This window comes from Micromys minutus (genome assembly GCF_963924665.1).
Source record: "Micromys minutus genome assembly, chromosome: X".
Lineage (NCBI taxonomy): Eukaryota > Metazoa > Chordata > Mammalia > Rodentia > Muridae > Micromys > Micromys minutus.
The window spans coordinates 33,899,099-33,921,859 of record NC_137970.1 but is presented as its reverse complement, the minus strand read 5'-3'; the positions used below and the strand labels follow the sequence as shown (position 1 = coordinate 33,921,859).

General features: G+C 36.6%; 1 protein-coding gene across 1 annotated transcript in view; it reads right to left on the bottom strand.

Annotated features, from left to right (window-relative positions):
- Positions 1-22,761, bottom strand: part of PTCHD1 (patched domain containing 1) — a gene marked incomplete at both ends in the record, with an annotated part of 47,162 nt that overhangs the window by 6,443 nt on the left and 17,958 nt on the right. The window contains one exon of the mRNA XM_080910824.1: positions 5,486-6,146. Within this exon, the coding sequence (XP_080766950.1) occupies positions 5,486-6,146 (661 nt within the window). The remainder of the gene's footprint in view (positions 1-5,485; positions 6,147-22,761) is intronic.

Here is a 22,761-nt window from a genome sequence, read left to right as displayed (position 1 = left end):
TTACTGTGCCAATGACTATTTTTATGAATTTATCTACTCGGTACTTCTGGAATTTTGTGTTTAGATTTTCCTTGGCCCCATATTTCCTTATCATACCCAAAGCTCACAGACAAGCATGAAAACTGACTGCTGTCTTTGGATACTTCTCAGGTCTTTTTCAGGTTTTACTACTTTCCCTACTAGCAGGATTTCCTCAGTTCCCTGAGAAATTGTTGAGGAAAACTACAATAAGATGACTTACTGGTAGATCATCTTTAAGTTTCTGTATGAAAATGTGTAATATTAAGAGAAATTGAAGTCAACTAATTATATTGCATCTGTAACAACTTTCATATATGGAAACAAACAAGTATATTCATTTAAAAATCTCCATATATTAGATTACAAACTGTAGGTATGTCATCCGTTACTCTTAGACAAGCTTTATGATGTAGCCCACGTTTATGAAATGCTTTTATTCAATAACATCTGCATAAAAATGATGTTTATTGTACAAAGAAAGAGATGTCAAGAATAGGTATTTCTGGATTGAGTAATGTTTATGATATGGAAGAAGTTCATTAATGGGGTTACATTTAAACTTCGTCAGTTATAAAAATTTACTTTGAAATATGAATTGTTTGGCTTATCCCAGACTGTTGTGTCTCACAGTTAAGAGTAAAAGCAAAGTACTTTTACTTAACTAAAGACGGATGCTTATATCTGGAAAGGATATAGGCATCTTAGTCTTCCTACTATAGGCTTTACATACACTGAGTACATATATGTATTCTAGTAAGAACATAGGGTTTGAAACTGATAAAGGATTTTTCTTGCTAGATAATTGCATTTGAAAGTTCAAGAAATTATTTTGCTAATAGAGTTTTACTTAAAGATATTTAGATTTTATATGTAAGTATATTAGAATGTTTAGATATTATGTGTAAATACATTATATAAAACTAGTATATATAGGTAGGGTCCATAATATATGCTATGGCTATTGTGTAATATCTTTTCACATGAAGCTATATATCATGTATATGTATATACATGTATTTATGCTACATCATATTCAAGCAAACACATTCTTTTTGCTTAAATATAAAATATTTGAATGTATACGGAGAGCTATATCTTAATTTAACATTCAAAGTATGCAGTTAAATAATGTTGATTAATGTTAGTTCTAATATCTATAACATGAAGTAATCCTGTATTATATAGGATAACTGCTATAGCTAATGCCATCTAAATTATGCACACAAATTATACATTTATACACATAGAGGGTAAACTGGAGGCTGATGAGGAATTTATTTACCAACGATGCAGAGAAATGTTAGTGTTACTGTATTGATCAATACAGAGAAGTGCCTAGAAAGCTATCTACAGTTTTATTGTAGTTAGTAATGTAGTAAAGTTTAAGTAAACAGTAAGATTTCTTTCACAAGGACTATGAAACTACAAGGTCTGATTTGGTGAGTCATATAACAGTTGTGTGTGCTCCATTGGTTAGATAGATCAGAAGAGGGCACCCTGGACTTGACATTTGAACTCTTCAAAATTGAAGAGTGTTTTTCATCTTATTTCATCCCCAGTGCTGTGGAATATCAACAAAGGCAAAGTGACCCTGGTAAGTTAAAATGCTACACAGAGCCTGATATCCAAGCTATTTTTCACAATGACTTCAATTATCTATTTTATGTGTATGAAATGTATATGAGAAACAAGCTTCCCACATGCATAAGGAATAAAACATCCTTTCTGCTCTTTCTATGTTCTCCAACATTCTATTACTTTTTTGGCTTATGTGTGACAAACAGAGCTAAATAAATAAATACTGCAGCTATAAGGAGAATTTCCACATACAAAGCAGATGCTAATTTCTTAAATCATACTCAACTAGACAACAATGATACAAACCCTCATTCTTTAGATGACTTGTTATAATAGATTTAAAAGATGCTTATAAATATCAATACCTCACTATGTGACATTAATATAACCAAGTAAATTCTTCTCTAAATTCTGGCAACTGCAAATGACAGTAAACATTTATAATACTGTAGACCTTTGAGGATTTCAGCTCTAGATAAACTACTCTGACTCATTTGGATAGAGGTTTTGGCAGAATTGGAAGTGTCTAGTATGCAGGCACTGATGAAAAACATTCTAAATCATGAGGTATTTATGCTTACATCATTGCCAAGCTGATTCATCTGTGTAGGATATATTCTTTTTGCCAGAGATATCATGTATCATCTTAGCTAGAAACACAAAATCAAATTCCATTATGATGACTTCTCAGGGTTTATTCAAATACTTTCCTCCTGTGTAATTCCATCAAGTTAATACTGTTTACCACATGTAGTCTTACATTTTTTTTTCATTGCAATCAATTCTCATTTTTTGCTTTTTGCGGGTTTTGGCCTTATGTGACTAGGGTCATACTAAGAATGTTGAATTTGAAATTCATAATACTTGTCACATTATGATTATGGTTATTGTTGATAACCAAGGAGATTTCTGCATTCAGTATTTTATAAAACGTTTTTCTTCTAAATGGAGACGTATATGTGTTTGTGTGTGTGTGTGTGTGTGTGTGTGTGTGTGTGTGTGTGTGTGTATGACTCAATTTGCTATAATTTTACATGATAAACTAAATCATTAAGTTTTTAAAATAGCCTGATTAAGTTAAGCTTAAATGAATATTTTATATTTTGGACAACAAATTATCAGACAACCAATTGATATGTAGCATAAACTCCTAGCTCTGCATTTCTTCTTGGTGTTTTAAAACATTTACTGTTATTTTAGGACTGGTCACCGATAAACATAATTAAACATTGGTTTTGAATGCATTCAGGAATTTGCTTTTGCTTGTATTATTTTTTTTTACAGTCCTACTCTAAGGATTATCTGAGAAATCCAGAAGGACAAGCATCTTAAATCCAGGCATTGTTAGCTTTATGAGAGTGTTAAACACCAATTACATCATGCAAAGTCTTTATTGCAAATGAGCCTTAGCCACTAAAATATTTAGCTTCTGTTCATGCTGCGATTAAGTAATGTGAGAACCATGCAGGGTGATGATGTATAGAAAGATTGCATGCTGACTGTAAACTGGAAAAGCCTGCATTTTACCCATGGCTCACAAATCCCAAACAAGTCTGAGAGTACCAGGTGTGCATGTTCTCTTGGACTGGAAATACCTGTTTGTTTACTTTTGTGGTTATTGTTTTGTTTTCTGAATTAAATTCTGAGCTAAATTTCAGTGATGCTTAATCTCTGGTGAGTTGTGGAGCTACTTAATAATTCCTGAACTCACTTTTCAGACACACTCCTCTCCAATGGCACTGTCCTAACTTAACATCATTCACATTCCTCTTGTTCTGATACTGTCTGCCATATTATTTTTTGGGTGTTTACATATATATATATATATATACTTAGAATGCACATTTAAACTACCTTTAAAAGTACAAGGTAGGTTTGGTGAAACGATAAAAGATTCTATTTAATTTTATTTTGTACAATCAGCTTCAAAAATGTTTCAATATTTTCAGTTCATTGTACTTAGTAAAATCAGGTTTGACTATTAATCAGTACTCCTTGAAGACTAATTCTAAGCAGCCTTAAATACTAAAATTTTATGTTTTTTTACTTATCATTAATGGTAAGAAGCTTTAAATATTGTAATGCTCTTTGTGATCACCGGTAATAAATTGCAGTGCCATAAAGCCATACTTTTGGTCCTTTTCCCAGGATCTCACGTCCCTTTTTCTTCACCTTAAGAATCTTTCTATCTCAATTCAGTTCCCAACCAATTTCTTATTCTTGTTTATCTTCTTCTTGCAAAAGCAACAACAGAAACACTATTTTTAAAATGAAAAGTTTAAAAAAAATCCAAGCAGTCAAGCATGTGACTAATCATGAGCAACACATCTTAATTTAAACTTTGACTCAACTCTCTGAGGAAGTTACTAATACTCAGTCATCCCCACTCTTTGAGGAACTGTCTTGGATTCCACAATTTACCTAAAGTGTCTTGGATTCAGTTTAAAGGGAGAGATCGTGTTGCCTTCTTATCAGACTGGATGCAGAAGGTAGTACAGCAGCTTCCTTCTCTATTGTTTTCAACACTAAAAATTAAATTGATCGAGCAGATTCTCAGACTGCTTGGTCTCTCCACAGTACCCTGCTTTCCATAAAAGTTACTAGTATATGTTTATTGACTAGGTCTCAGTTCTTACAGGTCACAAAGCATTGAGGACAGAATGTAAACTGACCAACCATGTTTGTCATTTAACTGATCATTTAACTGTATAATTCAGCTGAGATTTCTTTTAAAAAATTTTGGTATTTTAAAACTGATAATTAAAAACATGGCACAAAGCATACTAATCAAATAAATTATGATGATGTCCCAGTCCACAACAACAGCCCCACAACTGTCTTGTAACATTTGGTATTGATTCCAAGTGACATTTTAATTTTGCTGGAGAAACTAATGAGACATTGTGACAGTAAGACAGGTGGACAGAAAGCTACCTAACTTCATCGAATCTTTGGCTCAAAGGACCTTTACCATTTAGTGTAGTAGACATGCTATCTTCAATAGCAGGCAGGGAGAACGGCTAATCCTATAAATATTGTGACTTTGTTTTAAGCTTTATTTCTCCTGAGGAAACAGTGCTGACCCCTGAGATTAACCTAAAAGATACCTTCCTACTGATATTTTACAGTTTACTTTCCCAGTTTCTGTTCATTTTATTTACTTATTACATCTTTTGTGTGATGCTCTCACATCTGCTCTAGTCATTAATGGAGAAACCAAGGAAGGTAGCCTAACTCACTTGTCCTTCCATTTGCAATTCCAAAACTCCCCAGGGCTTTTCACCACAAAATCACCTGCAGAGTTTATCCAACTTGTGGAAGGAAAACACTGAGGAGTTAGCTATGCAGAGGAGCAGCCCTCACTAAATTCACACAGGTCTTTAGTGTAAATAAACCAATTTTCTCACCCTTCACGGAGGACCCTTCTGAGTAATATACCCAGTCTTCAAAAAGTCTCCAGGGGAAGTAGAGTACCCTTTAAGATTACCCTAACATACTCTGGGCTGTCTGCCTTCCTATCTCTCCTCTTCCCTCTCACACTGGTGTTACTAGAGTTCTAAATAAACTACTAATAACTTCCCCTACTCAGGTCTACTTTTGAGGAGATACACCCTAAGACCCTGGAGGACAAATAAGATTAATATCTGCTAAATACTACAGAGCTACTAAATGTAGAAACAGGGCTGAAGCCAAAGGCTTTGGCTTTCTGACATATGAACCAAGTTAGGTTGTTCCTTGGTAGTAACCAATGCTTGATAGACCTGTTTCCACACCTTCTCACTACAGTGAAACAAAATTGTCAAATGGCTTTTTGAGAAAACTAGTTACAGTCATCAACAAAAACAAACAAATAACAAACCCAAGGAAAATGAAAGGTAGTACTTACCTAGCATGACAAAAGGGACTCCCAGGAAGGTGGAATTGTATTTTCCACCAGTAAGATTGATGATTCCAGCTGCAGTGAGAGTGGCTAAGCTTATGGTCACCAACCCAAGTAGGCCTAACCAGGGTTTGCTGCGGACACAGTCCTGCATAGAGCAGCACAGAATGGCCATGGTGACTACCAGGATCAGGCTAGTGACCAGGTAACGTTCTGATACACGGCTGGTCTTCTGGAAATCTTCCCTCAGTGATGAGGATGTGTACGGGTATATTTTGACTTTGCTGTTGGATTTCTGGAATAGTTTGACAGTGTCGCAGAAGCTGGACTCCCATCTCTCAGCTACCATGTCATTGAGACTGTTGATTGACTGCAGATAGTAGGTGAGCTGAATGGCCTCTGCAGATTTCACCCGATCCTTGCTGTGCACAGTGACACCTCCAAGTTGGTGCCCATTATAGACAGCCCTTCCATCCTTTAAGTGAGTGATTGGATATGTGATCGCAAAATTGGTGCGATTGGTGGCCCGAGCATTCCTTAGCTCTTCCAGGACGTGAACTATGTCATCCACAATGCAAGTCTTATCATTGTTCAGGACACATATGTGGGCAAATGTATAATTAAAGCCAGGCCTTGGAACCTGAATCTTGGTTACAGCAGTATGCAACTATGGGGGAGAAAAACAACAGTCAGATTTTCTTTTTAATGGACAAGTAGATATCAATAAGTAATATCTGCTCTTGAAATTAAAAAAATATTCTTTTAGGGGTAAGGGAAAGTCATTGGTTCCATTTCTAAGACAAAGAGTTTAAATAAAATGTTTTGCCCATAGTCCACAAATGAGTAGTAGTGATGTAAGACATAGATTGCATCAGTGGTTTTCACCATGTGTGGCACCCAGGCTAGCAGCATCAAAGGAACAGCTTGTGTGTGATAAATGCAAATTCTTAGGCCCCATTTCAGATCTGAGAAATAAGATTCTTTGTAGTACAACCTATATAGACTTTCTTGGGTATTCTAGGGATGCTAACAGCTTAATAATTTTATCGAATTACTCTATCTACTATAAAACCCCAGGAGTTTACCCTCATAACCATGCTGGATAGTTCTATGCCAACTTGACACAAATGATGGTTACCAGAGAGGAAGGAGCCCTCAACTGAGAAAATGACTCCTCAAGATGGGACTGTAGGCAGTCCTGTAGGGCATTTTCTTAATCAGTGATTGATGTTGGAGTGCCCAGTACATTGTAGGTGGTACCATCCCTGGGCTGGTGGACCAGGGTTCTCTTTGGAAGCAGGCCACGAGGAGCAATCCAGTAAGAAGTATCTCTCTAAAGCCTCTGCATCTGCTCCCACCTCAATATTCCAGCCCTCCTTGAGTTACTATCCTGACATCTTGATGAACAGTGATGTTGAAGTATAAGATAAACAAACTTTTGCTACTCCAAGCTGCTTTATTCATGGAGTTTCATACTGGCAATAGAGAACCCTAAGACAATAACCTTTGACTTCTCTGCTGTTCTTTGTCTGCATAGATGGGAAGGTCACTAAATGGTAAGACTCTAGCTGATAAAAATTAAAATTGTACTAAGGGAGCACAGTGGGACTTCTGTACACTTTAAGGAATGGAGAGTGCTCAGTGGTAGAGTTCTTGCCTACTATGTGCAAGATGCTGATTTCTAATCCTAATACCATAAGAATCATTCTACACGCCTTGACTAGAGTCAGAGTGTAGTTGTGTCAACACACTTAACTCTTGCCATCCAAGTGCACATGAAAAGATGACACCTACTCTTTCCCATGCCAAATACAATTCTAGGCACTGGAACAGATTAGCTGATCTAGAACTAACACCAGATAAACACCAGATTTGTCTTCCAGGTGTGGCAGTGGAGACACAGAGAACTTGAACCATTTATCCAAGATCACATGCATCATAAAAGGAGGAAATGGGTTATACCTAGCAATCTGAACAGAGCCTGTGTGTTTAGGTTCTTATCATATATGCCTATAGGTGTCAGAACTGCAATGACAGTTCCTGCCAACTTATTTCTGAATTGGTGCTTTTATTACCCTGCTGCTAAAATTCAAATATAAGTGTTTATAGAATATTTGAATTGAAAATATTTGAAGTGAAAAAAAATAGTATGTTTGTAAAGGGAGTAAGAGGTTTTAATGCACTACTACCATGTGCCAGGATATCACACTTTACCTTCTCCCAATAATTCCATTTATTATGAGAATGCCAAGGCTCATTAAAGGCTTATAAATGGGACTAAACTGGCATCTTAGGGTGGCATCATCTTATTGTTTTAACTACAGATAAGTATGCCTCTAGTTAACTGTTTCAACTCCTTAGCTAGTTATTATCAAGGTAGCTTTGTCTTACCTCTGTAAATGTGGCTGGTCTGTAAAATGAAGCCAGTGGGAGACATAGGATGGGGTGTTAAATAAAAAAAGTGTATTTATGGCTGTGCCTAACAATGAGTGAACTCTACCATGAGTGTTGGCAAGATCCTGTTATATCTTCTCTCAATCTCTTCTAATTGGGTTATTGGTTAAGATTTTTGCTGTGCATGTATGTGTCTGAGTAAGTTGGATAGTAGGATTTTCTGAAAATGTATGAGAAGGTCCAGCTATTAAAGTACTTTACTTAGCCCAGAGGTGGAGTTAGTTGTTCATCCTAACTTCCAGTGTCCTCTTCCCAGACATTTCTTCATGAACACCAGCCCTTAGGTTCAAAAAAATATGTTGCTGTATTATGTCTAGCTAAAATATTTTCATTTCTTTTATATACACATACAGTCTTTCAGACATACCTAGGAGGCTATTTTTATAGTTTGAACCATATGGTAAATTTTGTCCTAGCATTTTGGAATTAATTGCCAAAAAAAAATCTTTCAGTGGTTTTAAGCTCTGCAAGTATCTTTCTGTCAACTCTTGTCTAAGCACAGGCTAGCAAGTCTTGATTAGGATTATTCCTAGTCACCAGAAGTTTCCAAATTTAAAAGGTTATTTTGGAAAAAGAAAAAAAAGACAAATGTAAAGATGAGAGAATTTTTATGAGAGGTAAAGACTTTAGGGGAACGAGTCAGAATAGACTAGAGGAGTGATATTGAAAGCATGTATATCTGTAATATTCTGTGCATCGTTTGTTCCCATAATCAGTGTATGGTCTTTCTTAGAATGATTAGTAAATATATCAAGAGAAAAGATTGCCAAAAAGATGGTGTTAAGCCACATGGTTGAACCCAATTACAATAGGGATGTTTTTCCATCTATTCCTTACAATGCCCAGGCCCTGCTTGCTAAAGAGGTATAAACTATTTTACTGATCTGCCAACTTTGCACTTATACTGCTAAGACTTAAGAAAGGAGTCAGACAATATAGAAACCATTCTGTTATCAGACAGTTGCTGACCATCTTAGAAAATGGGATGGAACCTTACTGAAGTTTGAGATGGAAGATTTCTTAACTCAGCAATAGAGATGCTGTGAGATATGTAGTTGCGTTGAATTTCTGATGAGGTAGTGGGTAGCACATATGTCACTCTCCTTTCTGACTAGTAGAGTGATACAGAATGAATGACAAACCAGCTGGGTGGTGCCAGACCACCCACCTGGTATGGAGAACCTGTGGAATTGTAATGTGCAATAAGCAGTGAGAAGACGGAATGGAAACTGAAAGTTGAAACTCCCCTGTGACTTTTGAAACAACTCAGGTCTCATCACTGTTTCTAATAAGTACATAACAAGTATAAACACATTTCACTCTTGGACACTCACGGAGTCACAATCAGATATCTTGCGCATAATACTCAGATATCTACATATATGTGTGGCCTTAGGATGCTTTGATTTACTTTCCTGAAGGAGCTGCAGTGAGAAAACTAGAACCCTGACATTCTGAGTTGTGGTAACATGTGTATTTTCAAGAATTCATGTAAAATAAAAAGGCAAAGAAAAAGCCAAAGAATGGAAACCATGTTCAGCTCTTCTATAAACAGTTATGGGACCATGGAGTCTGATTTCTGGTTGAACTAAGGCTAGAAGCCCCAGTGACCTGGAAGGGATGGTAGAGCCTCATTTGTTCCTGGGTACCAGGCTCCTGTCACTAGATGAAGCCCCTATAAATTTGTGGCCATCAGTCACATAATGGCAATGTCCCAAGCCCCTCCACATGTAGAGAACGTGATGTCAATTAGGCTCAAGATGTATCTCCATTTTAATGAGGCAGCTAAAGGCCTGGATGGCTTAGCCAATAAGCTTTTTCCTTCCAGATACTCCTCCCTGCAAAAGGTATTTAATCTCAGGTCCATCCTGAGATGTGGGATATGGTTCTACACATCCACTTTCTACCCTGACAGCAAATGCCTTAAAACCATGGACTACCTCTTTTCATCAGGATCCACAATGGGGAGTTATGGAGAACATATCTCTACAGAAGGCCTCTCTGTGCTCCCAGCCACGTCCAACCTCAGCCAAGTCAACCATCAAGCCTACAGTGGTCAAACCAAAGAATGCCCCACCTCACCCGGGATCAGCTGGAAACCCCCTCCCCATTTTCCCCCTTGGCCCTGGCTAGATCCTGCCTGCAGGCTCTAGTACATTCTCAGCCCTTATTTTGCTCCCAGTGGTGCCTGGATATCCAAGAGCCTGAGAATCAGATGGCCCTGACCTCATCACAAAACCTGGGACCCCGGAGACAGCTCCACCTGTCTCTCATCTCAGACTATACGTTCCCACCCCTGGAGTGGTGTTCTTGAGCTTCACTTCAGCCCAATGCCCTCCTGTCAGTGGTAAAAGCAGTCAACTCCCAGAGCAGCTGAGCCCTGTAGCAGAGCAGACACGGGACTTATAAACCTACAAACAGTAGAAACCCACATGAGTGTAGTAATAAATTAGTCTAGGTGCTTTCATAGAGGAAAGAGGAGAGAAAACAAGACAAATTAGTAGCCTTTACCCTTAACATATTCTGAATCTGTCACATGGGTTAGTGGAAAATTTGTGTTTGTAAGACTATTATATGCCTAAGTATAGATGCTGTTAAGCCAACACATACTCAGTAAGTACTCACTATATATACTGTGTTATTAGTAATGTAATAATTGCCATGAATTTAGTGTGTATGCAAAATCACAAGGAATATGGTGCACAAAGCAACAAGAAGATTTTAGCAATAAACAATGCCAAGTGATTTGTTCTAGTAAATCCCAAGCCTCTATAAATCTTAGCAGGAGTTAAGCCTCATCTTTAGACATCAGTATCACATGAAAATGTGAACAAATAATAAAGGGGTGTTTTCTGAGTTCAAATTTTTTCTCGTCTTCCTACAGTGTCTGAAATTGATAGATAAAGGTTTGCAGGCATACTTATAATTTCTCCTTATCTAGTCAGAAGATGTATGGTCTTTTAGCATGGCTTCTCTGCTTACCTAAGGTATGCTGGCAATCCTAGGTATGCAATTTTTCTTCTTTACATACAAGATTTCAGATAGCACAGTTTCAGTAATAAAAAAGGGTATTGACCTAGCTGCTTTTATTATTATTATTATTATTATTATTATTATTATTATTATTATTATTATTAAACATAAATTCTTCTCTCATAAAATATATCCTGACCACAGATTTCTTATATCCACTCCTCCCAGCTCCCACCCTTGTTCCCTCTCCCCAGATCCACTCCCTCTCTGCTTGATCATATGAGACAATAATCAAACACAACAAAACAAGATCCAATAAGACAAGGCAAAAGCTCTCTTGCCTGTACAAGGACAAGGCAACCCAATAAAAGGAAAAGAGTCCCAAGAGCATGCAAAAGAGTCAGAGATACACTTGTTTTCTGTTAGGGGTCTCACAAAACACCAAGCCAATAGCTATGACATCTATACAAAGGATCTAGTGCAGATTTTTAAGAACCCACCATTGTATTTGTAATGTCATATTATTCTAAGATAAATGGTATCTGTAAACGATACAATCAGATACTAGGTAAAAGAAGGTTATCACCATAAATGACAATTTGAGATTTATTAGAGCTACTTGAGGCACTATTTCCAATACTCTGATATTTCTTTTAAGGTAATAAAAGATCTGAAACTAGATGAAATGCAGAAAGAAAACTGGGAAAGAAAATGGATATACTTAAAAGATCCTCTTCTCTGAATAATATTTCATTCTGAGGAAGCATTGGCCTTTCTAATCCCCTTCTGCCAGAGTCTGGGACAAAGCCAGGATGGACTGCCGGTCACCACAGGCCAGTGTATAATTTCCTTTCTGCTTTTCCTTGGCATACTTGCATTTTCCTCAGAAGACAGCAGGGACACCTTGTAGAGGAGGGTAGAGAAGAGGTATGGAAGAAAGGGACTGTCTGCTCCTGACTGCAGCTTACTGTAGGAAAAATACCTGTGTAATACAAGATCTGATACAATATATTTCATCTCTTTAGTTTTTGGGGGGTGGTGGTGTAAAGGGGGTGAGGGAAAGAGGACAGGATGTTGATCCTGACCACACAGGGCTTTTACATGCTTTGGGAACACCTTCAAACAATAACACAGCACCACAACTATGAGGAAAGATTTGAAGGAGATGCGTATTCTCTGGTCTCTGGCAGTAGTGATTCAAGTTACCCCCAAATGAGATTTTTCACAGCATCTCATTTCTCAGCTTCCTTCTTTAACCTTGTCCCCACCCCATTTTCTGCTGCTACTGAAGAGTAAGCTACATACACTTAAAAAAGAGGGATTGTTGGTTTGCTTTCCTTGCCCTCAAATATTACCTTTCACATTACAATAAGTCAACTTTGCTTAGAAATACTTGCAAGGGATAGGTTGACTTTTACCCTCTATATAATAACTTCTGCACCGAATCCCTCCAAATTTCAGGTCTTCAATTTTTACGAGTATTTATTGTTTCTGTTTTAACCATTAAATAATATTCATTACCAAATCCCCAACCCATGTCTTCTGCACTGAATCCCTCTAAATTTTAGGTCTTAATTAGGTTCTATATTCTGCTGCTGTAGGTGACAGGTAGTAATTGGTAAGATATCCTTACTCAGGTCACATAAAAACACCTTGAAGTGGATAGATCTGGTCTTAGCAGTTCATAAATTACACTAGCTCACTTTGTGTTACGTTCTGTCTTAGCATGATCTCACTCTCACCCACTCTCTTTCCTCTTCTTTTAATAGCCACACATTACATCAGAACACCAGAAGTCCAAAGTTGGGGACTGTTACTGTGATTCATTTGTAGAGAAGCCAAAAGCAAGTTAGTCATCCCTTAATAAGTGAACAGAAATAATCATTCTGCCTTTGAAACATTACATTTTTCAGAGGACACCAAATTTAAGCTGTGGATGAAGCAAAACAAGTGACTATCTAGTCACACATTCCCATTTGCACAGAATCATGCATATAGAACTGTTTATTGCCACTAGCAATAGTGAAATGGCTGTCTAGATTTGGAAGAGTCTATCATCCCTGTTTTGATTCTTACTTCACAGAAGTAAATTCCTAGACCTTGGGTGTTGTACTGAAAATCAACCTGAACAACTCCATTTTGGAATTTCCTAAATAAGCTAAGTTTGTCTTCAATGCTTGTCTGGGAAAATGGATCTGCTTTCAATATGAAGTTACTGAAGCTGAGATTTGAGACACAAACCAAACAAAAATGGTCTTGGGTAAAGGAAAAAGCAATTGTCCCATACTATTGCATCTTTTGCCTGATTTCACACTGATCTGGATAAGAAAGGTAATGTAATTTAATTATTTACATAATCTTGGAGAAATTTTCACTTAGTTAATTAAAAAATCCTGATATCTGAAGATTTCTAGAAATGTGTGAAGTTAATCTTTCTAGTCAGAGCTACTATTTCTCATTTACTTATATCCTCGCTTCACTTTTATGGCCAAGCATATATGCTTGCTGAGCAAGTTCATAGGGAATGAATCTTGTTTAGTAGTTTAAACGGGAGCAATATTCATAGAAATAGGAGAATGTTGAACCTGGTTGGCCAAATGGCAAAAGAGTAAAATGCACAGTAATGGTGATTATGTTTTTAGATTTAGAAAAAAGATCACAGCCAATCATGCAAGGGGAATAACATCAAGTAATGAAGGGCATTTAAGTCTAGAAAATGTGGACCTGAGTGGGTAGAACAGTGCATTAGGAGTCAAATGTCTTCTGTTCCTGATTTTTCTGGCTATTTAAAATGAAAAAAAAAATTGAACCTATAAAAAAATATCACCTTCTGTAGGGGTTTCCTATCATGTACAGAATAAAACCCCAAGTTCTTACAGGGAAGAAGTACGTGGAGCTTTGCACTTCCTGGCTTTTCTCCATTTGTATTTTGCTGTGCTCCTACTGCTTATTCTTGGATCTCACTGGAATGAACTTCTGGGACCTTCTAGACCTGTGTGCTCATTTTCTCCACTTCCCCTTTAATCCTTAACTGTAATAATGCATTCAGTTAAAAAATATCCATCAACATCTTATTTTAACTTCATTCTGGTACCAATTACAATATGACATTGCCTCTTTGTTTCATTATTCTGCTATCCGCAAGGGAATACAAATTCTGCCATGCTAGAGTATCTGTATGTTTGGTTTACTACTACACTGTCTTTTCTCAGAATGGTGCCTGGAAAATGTACTGCAAAGATGTGAAAAGATACATGGGGGATTCTGGCAACTGAATAAACTTGTGTGTATGTGAATGCATGCTGCATGCGTGCATGTGTGTGTGTGTTTGTGTGTGTGTGTGTGTGTGTGTGTGTGTGTGTTTGTGTGTGTGTGTGTACATATATACTTGCTTATGTGGGAGTCAGAGGTTAAGATTAAATATTATTACTCAGCAGCCATCTGCCTATTTTTTGAAACAGGGTCTCACTGTATACCTTTTGATTAGCATGGAATTCACAGAGATCTGCCTGGCTCTTTCTCTTATGAACTAAGATAAAAGGTCATCTTGTCTTTTCAAACAAAATTTATTGCTGAATGTTCTGGTGTATGCTTTTAATTCCAGAACTCATTCTAGAGGCAGAATCAGGCAGAGTTCTATGAATTACTATGGTGCCAGTCTCATCTACATAGTAAATTTCAATACATCCAGAACTGTACAGAAATACCATGCCCCCCACCAGAAACTCACAAACAAACTGAAAAAAAAATTATGTCTATCATTGGTTTATAGCACACTGAATAGTCTAGGTTGGCTCAAAAATTTGAACCTGAGTCCTTTGGAAGTACTGTATCTACTCTTAATCATCTCTCCACCCCAGAAAGTACAATTTCTAACAAGGATATTACTACTATATTCCAGAACAAGCACTTTTTATATGTTATTGCAATGACCCTTTAAGGGAAGGATTATCTCTTTGTTTCAAATAATGAAGCTGAATTAAATTAGATGCCTGACATCATTGCCTTTGTTTGGATTCCCAGTAAAGCTTGTTTGCAGGTCATAGCACTATGAATGTAAGGCATTTGGAAGACAATCCTGGATGGCACCAAAGAAAGATTACAGTGTGAGACAGCATCAATGAGTAGTTGTTATTCCTTTCTCCTGTCATTTCCTCTCTATCAAGGTTATGATAATTTCTTTATAGGAGACAATATAGTGGAACTAAATCAGGATTTTAGGTAAAAGGCAACTATATTAGGAATGATTTTACACACCAATTCATGTAATTGTTCCTTTTGTCTACAAAAGAAAGTGAGGATGAATACATTCTGAGCATGAGCCTCTGCATTGCAGTTTATGGAAAAAAGATAAAATCACTATATAACCCACAACTCAAGGTAATTAAGATTGCAAATAGCAAACTAAATTTATAGCTTGTAAAAAATTCCTATATCAGATGAGTTCTTTATCATTTTACATTTATCCTTAAATGGGCATTAAGGATGAGAACAATGAAAAATAAGGCAGATGGCTTAATTACCACTGACAACAAAATGTTCTACTATCTGATGACACGCAAACATCTCTCCTGGATGATGAACCTTGAAACTTAGGATGAATACTTGATGCAAAACATAACAGAAAATTAGACCAGATAATACATTTTCTTCTAGAAATAATTTTTCTCTCAAGGTCCTCACATAAAGCTAGTACTCTTGAAACTTAGAAGTATATCTTAGTTGCTACTTTCATTCATTTTTTTGACCTGGCAGCAAATGGCCAAAACTAAGATTATTTCAGTGATTCAGCCTGCAAAGGCCTTGGCTCTTCTGAGATGTGTTGATATTGGTGACATAGGGACATCCTACCTGGCTTCGAACCTCAGTATTGGCATTGATGCATATAGGCCTCAGTTCATCTGTAAAATGAGGATGAGGATGGTGATAAAATCTATCTCATTAGCATTGTTAAAGAATAAATTAAAAATCTAATGTCAGTTTTTCAACAGTTTCTGAAACACAAGTGTCTCAGTTTTGGACATTTGGATATTGGTTAATGTAGTTTCTGCATTAGACTGAATACATTAGTCCAATACAGAATAGAGGCCACTGGCATATGACAAAACAGTCTATGAAAAGCAGTCACATTCTGTCCTGCTTTAAATCCTGAATCCCTATACATTCTGGATGTTCCAATAGAAATCTCAGAGAGAAGATAGAACTCTATTACCAGTGACAAGCATGTTCAACCAACCAAACAGAAGAAAATATGTGGGAAGAGTGGATACTCTCCATAGTCTAAGAAGCATCCTTTGAATCATGCTTGTTATCTATTGTTAAACCAGTTTGCCTCCATCTTGGGTGTGAAAACCACGTAATAGTAAAGACAAAGTAGGTTCATTCTTATTTATGATTATGCTTCTGTTTCTCTTCACCTATAACATCAACTGAAAATATTTCTATATTGCCTGTTCCAGGAAAGAGCAGTCATGCCGTTGTTTCAAAAAGTTGCTATGATCACCTTGTTATAAGTACTTTGCAACCATGCCTTCGTTTCAGAAGGTTGTTATGACCAACTTGTTATACTTTGTTTTGCTGTTTTGACCCCTGCTTGTTTGCCTGCCATAACCCCCCTAATTTGGAAACCCTGTACTCTTCAAATATAAAACTCCTATCCTTTTCATGTCCAGCACAGAATTTTTGAACTCTACCTTAGGGTAAGACAGCCTGTGTACATAAGTAAAGCTTACTTTAATCAATTTGACCTGGTTTTGGCTAGTAGTATTTCTCCTCACATCTATGGTATTAACATTGTTACCAACATCTGGTGTGGGTAGGAGGGCAGGCAGAAAACTAAAGAATAAAACTTTTATTGGTAACAAGGGATAACATTTTTAGATTTAGTGCAAAACATTAGATAGAAGGCATAGGTATTTAGGAACTCAAATATCATCTTTTCTCAAAGGTAGTTCAACAATAGAATGCATGGGATCTCTGAGGCAGGGATTATGGTTCATTTAATCCTATACATCCTAAGCATTTAGAATAGTGCTGGACATACAGAAGCCTAACAAAGATGTGCTTATTGAACCTTCAGAGATTGTTATTACTTGCTGATTAAATTTTTCTTTGGTGACAGTGTATAATCCCTCATTTGTGCCCATAGGCTCTTACTGTTCCATGTACAAATCATTTACATCTTCAATAAACAGATAAAATTGAATTTGATCCTTTTGCTTACATTCTGGAGACAAAGGTTGGTCTCCTTGGGTGTTCATATGTTTGCTTCACCACTTCAATTGTTTATAGCCCCAGTATTTTTTATAGCCACAGTGTTATTGAAACCCTGAAATATTGAATGTGATGTTATGCTACCCACAACAGAGGCCTTAAGGAAGGCAATTAGGGGAAATTATTTTATCTCTAACCATATTCAGCCTTTATCTATTGGTATCCCCTTTCAGCATAAGGTTGTGATTTGGGCGATTCAGCAGGTCTATTTTCCTTGATACTTCAGAGATGGTGGACATCCATAGAATATTAACCTCTTTTCCATGAGAACACTAGCTCTGCTGTAATTGACAACTGACTGCCATTGAACTATCTCACTGACGGAAGACGTATGGAGGTACTTACCTAGCTAGGAAAGAAAAGTTGCTTTAATATCCAAAGATATGCCTCTAAATTATATCTTTGATGTTGACAATGCTTGCTGATTTTCAGGCTCATAGATGTGCCATATGTAATAGGTTTCTGATACTTGACAGGTGGTCAGAAAGAGTCTTTTTTTCTTCCCTGAGAAGTAGAGGTCATGCAGAGAATGTATCTCATACCTTATCAGTTATTGCAGAGACCCATTAATTCAACAGGTATTACATGACTATACTATGTTGGGTTCTAGCTAATCTCTGTGTAGATAAAGGACATTAAAGCATAAATTTATTCATGAATTGGTTAGCATGGGTAAACCACAAAGTGAAGAATCATGTTGCTATGACAGGAGAATCTAAAACACTAAAGTGGAATACAAAGAATAGATCTACTGTGTTGGGATGTAGGGAAGGATGAGGACATATACGTGTGCATGTGTACAAACAAGAATACAGTAGCAGGTTACCATCAATACAGAGTTGGACAGAAAATAATACAGTTGAGGGAAGAACTTTCATTTATGATGTAAAAAAGTCTTACCAACTTTGAGTAAATCTTAACTTAAATAATGTTAGCAAGGCATACAGTTCTGCCTTCCCAGAACATTCAGGAGAAAAAGATTCATGACATACTTACAAAACAGGTGTGGATTTCTAAAAAAATGGAAGTCTGAGGTATTAAGGTAAGACTTCTTGGAAGAAATAACCTCTAAATGAGAGGTTCAGTATGTGAAAGAGTTCACCAGACTTTTGGCAAGATGTTTGGAACCTCTGAGAAGAGAAGAGAAGGGGGCATTGTGATCATAACATTTCCATAAAAATGGTTTCCTGTTTTTTTAAATATTTTTACTTCCTGTTTTCTATTAAAGAATATTGGGAAATTAAAGAGAGTAAAGCTGTTGGTTAAACCATAGTGGAAAATTAAAGAGGCAAGAAAAGACTACAGGGTATTATCTGCTGAAGTTGAAAGATAAACTTTTACTGAAAGCAACTGAAAGCCAATGAAAGGTCCTAATAGTTTCCTGGGCAAATTACAAGGCCTGAAATATGGTAGCAGAATTGGGAAAAACTGGAGCCTTTAGACAAAGTGTGAAACACTAGTGCAGGATCTACTACACTACTGAAAGTTTCCAATCCAAATTGTCAAATTGGCTTGAAGATGATGAAGAACATGTCTGTGTAATATTATGACCTAGAAACTTTATGCCAGAAAGCAATCTAGGTAGTAAAAATGGGCCCAAGGTACTGATGAACTATTTCAGCTCCATTTCTTGAGATTATATCTTAACAGGCCACCTATCAATTAGTGCAGATTTAGTTAGTGTGACCCTTAAGTTTTCTGTATGTACACTCCCAAAAGGCAGACATAGATCACACAAGCACAGAAATTCCTGGCCAATTGTTTAAAGTTATTTGGTAGCAGATGTGTTTGGCACCCTGTTTAAATCCTCTAGTCTTTATCTCTTGAGAGCACACCTGCCCAACTTCAGATGCCAACACACACACACTCTTCTTTGTAAAAGAGCCCACATTGCCTTGTGCTTGGCAAGCCAGAAGTGCTAAGAAATTAACACTTTTTGGAAGCAGTAGTAGGTATGCAATTAATATTTCTTCAAGTAGTCTTGAGAAGTTCAGTGATATGTGTATGTGTGTGTGTATGGTGTATGTGTGTGTGTGTGTACATGGTATATCACTATAATATATATATATACATATATGTGTGTGTGTGTGTGTGTGTCTGTGTGTGTCTGTGTGTACATGGTATATCACTATATATATATGTGTGTGTGTATGTGTGTGTGCTTGTGCAACTATGTTATTAATTACAATTTTTCCTCTTTATCTCTACTATATTTCATTAAAGAGCAATGTTAAGAATATGGTAGTTCTAGGGTAGATGAAAAGGCTGTATCGTAACTCTTCAAGAAGGGCTTAGTTCTGTATCCTGCCAGAAATTGAAAACTGTAGAATGATATTATCACACATCTTTTTTTTTTTGCTGATAACAAAAGCAGCTATTTTGTTGATTTTTACTTATTAAAAAAGCAACAAAAATACCCAAGATTAGCAATATACTTAGAAGTTTATTTGAATCCTTCTGGAACATCTTAGTAGGTCTCAGGCTTTAGTGTTCTCCATTGACAGCAAATGCTGGCTGGTTGCCTAAGTTGGATAAGAGTCCCTCTCTTTACATTTCTGTATTTCTGCTGTTATGGCAGTAGGTGTATGGGAGAGACAGCTATGTGTTCACTGGATTCTTTCCCAGGCAGTGATGTGTCTGGGGAGTATGTGCTGGTGGAGACAAATTCTCTATGCATCATTTGTGCTGCCAGTACAGGTGTTGAAAGTCTCTATGGTGACAGTGTGTTGGACTTCACTAAAACTGAATGGATTTGTCTGCCAAGATTTGGGATACCTTTGTTCTTCTTGGTAATCACCACTGTTGGATGCCTTATATTCTATCATTTTATTGGCAGGGTCACTGATTAGAGGGTATGCACATATGTATACTCTTTATAACTCAGGCATAACTTGTATATGGTAATGTATACATGTCTTGAATGTACAGCTTATGTATTATCTACACAGATACCCATAAAAGTATCCTTCAAATCAAGATATAAAATATCTATAGCACTAAAATGACTTTTTAATGTCCCTTTCCAGTTAATACTGCCACCGATTCTAGAGAAAAATTGCTCTGAAATCTATTTGTATTGATCAGGTTTTTTTGTCTTGAGCTTCCTACAAATAGAATTGTGTAGTAATTAAAAACATGTGTGATGTGTCTGTAACCCATTAAATAGCCCTCACATTCCATTTTTTATGCTTTTAGGTAGTTTTTGTTTATATTCACATATTACTAGTTCATTGTGTGAAGGTACCACATTTTATTGCCCCATTTTTACATTGGTGTATATTTTAGGTAATTTCCTTTTTGTTGTTTTTCTAAATAAAAAAAAAAAAAAACCTTGAATATAGCCTCTGGAGAACATATATAACTATTTCTCTCAGGCATATAGTAATTCTCTAATAAAAATAGCTCTGTCACAGATTTGTAAATATCTCCCCAATTGCCAGTTTCAAGTTATTCATAACAAGCAAAGTAGAAAAAGATATGTCCAGTGAGAATTCAGGGGACAATGTCTGCATAGGACTGTGTAAAATATAAAAACAAATATTTAGGTTAAAATTCTTAAAGTGTTTAGACTTTTTCACATCAGCATCAGCAATATGTTAGAGTTGAAGTTACTTAATATCCTGCACAGTATTTACCATTATTTATCATTTTAACTTTTACCATTCTAGTGGATGTCCACTTGTGTCTAATTTTTGGCTTTAATTTGCATCATCATGGTGGCTGAAGCTAACTTGACACCTTTCCAGGTGCTTATTATCTATGCAGCTATTTTCTTGTACAAAATCCTATTCTATTAAAGTCTTTTGCCCTTTGGGTTATTGGGTTGTTTAGTTTTTTACTTTACTGATTTGTAGAATAAAAAGTTGAAGACTAGTGAATATTAGCAGATACACTGAAAGAAAGGAAAGCTCTGGCCCCAGATGCATATGCAGCAGAGGATAGCATTTTCTGACATCAATGGGAGGAGAGGCCTTTGATCCAGTGAAGGCTCTTTTTCCGGTGTAGGGGAATACCAAGGCACAAAGACGGAGAGGGTGGTTGGGAGAGGGAGCACTGTCATGGAAGCAAGGGGAGGGGGAGGGGGATGGGATTGTGGGAAGGTAATAACACCTGAAATGTAAATGCAGAGAATTTGCAATAAAAAAGAGGAAAGCTCCAGAGGCTGTATGACCTTCTGGGAACCTGAACATGAGAGGATTCCCACAGACTTCCTTTCTAGCCAACTAAATACCTTCCTGATGACTTTGAGCAAATGATCATCCTCAGCCCTAGGATTCGTTAAGGCTAAAACAGGATTACTATAATATAGTGCTGTTGGTTCCCATCAGAAATATCCATCAGAAGGGGCCCAGTTATTCTTTTGTGTACTGAAAAAACATCATTGATCTCAATCAGAAAATGAGCACTGTCACCTTTGCCCAGGAATGCTACTCATGACATGAGGCAGATGATGGCCTAATTGAATGGCCCAAAAATATCATATTTTGGCCCTCTAGTGATGTTATTGTTATAGAGCTACTGTCTTTATCAGACTGTGGTGGTTATTTTGTTTGTAAGGTAAAAATATTCTTTTGTGGCAAAGTCTGACAACATGAGATTCTCCAGGAACAACTTTGATATGGTTGAGAAAGTGTCCATATGAAATCTTTTAGAGTCTGAATCTTTGATTTAGGGGAAGATGCTTCTGTGAATCAGCACTATTAAGAATCTGGGACTATTCTAGAAGGGTGGCTCTATAAATAGACAAACTGTTGTCTTCTCCTTGTTTTTCTAGTCTGGATCTGTGAGAAGGAATAGCCTCAGTTTAGATACCTTCTTCTCCAGGAAGGCTGCATTGAAAACTAAGCTGAGATCCTTCTTGAATATCGTGTGTGTAGAAATGTCTGTTCAATCACTTGACATATTTTAATGGCAATATTCTCTTATTTGTCTAGGAAAGAGTGACGTTTCAGTCTGTTTTATCCATGTGCTCACCACACTGTCTGCAAGAGAAGGCATATGATAGTTAAGACTAATACTGCAGGCAAATATACAGCCTTATATCGCGTTTTTGACATCAATTAAGCAGCCGCTACTAAAATATACTCAAATACTGAGAGGTTACTAAATAAAAAGTTCTGCCTCATTCTCATAGACCAAGGGAAAAAAGCAAAAACAAAATAAAGTAAACAAAACCAAAACATGAATAAAAGTGAATATATGTTCTTGTATGTCTATACAAGATGCTATAGTGCTTTAAAAATACACAGGTGTACTACTACTTTTCTAGCACTATGTTCAAGAGAATATGCAATGATATATTAATATATGTATTGTTGGAAGTAATAGCACACTGGAATGAAGAATAAAGGAGTTTAAGCATTGTCATTGTTTCCTTTTGCTGTACAAGTAATTCTCTCAGAATCAATATAATGCAGCCTACAGACCTCAAATAAGCTTTCAGTTCATTTAAGAAGTGGATGAGCTTAAGTGTCAAACTCTGAAATGTATTTAGTCCACATTACACAGTGCTTCTGTATTGTTATAGTAAGTAGTGGCAGACTTTGTAGTTTTTTTTTTTTTTTTTTGTTTTGTTTTGTTTT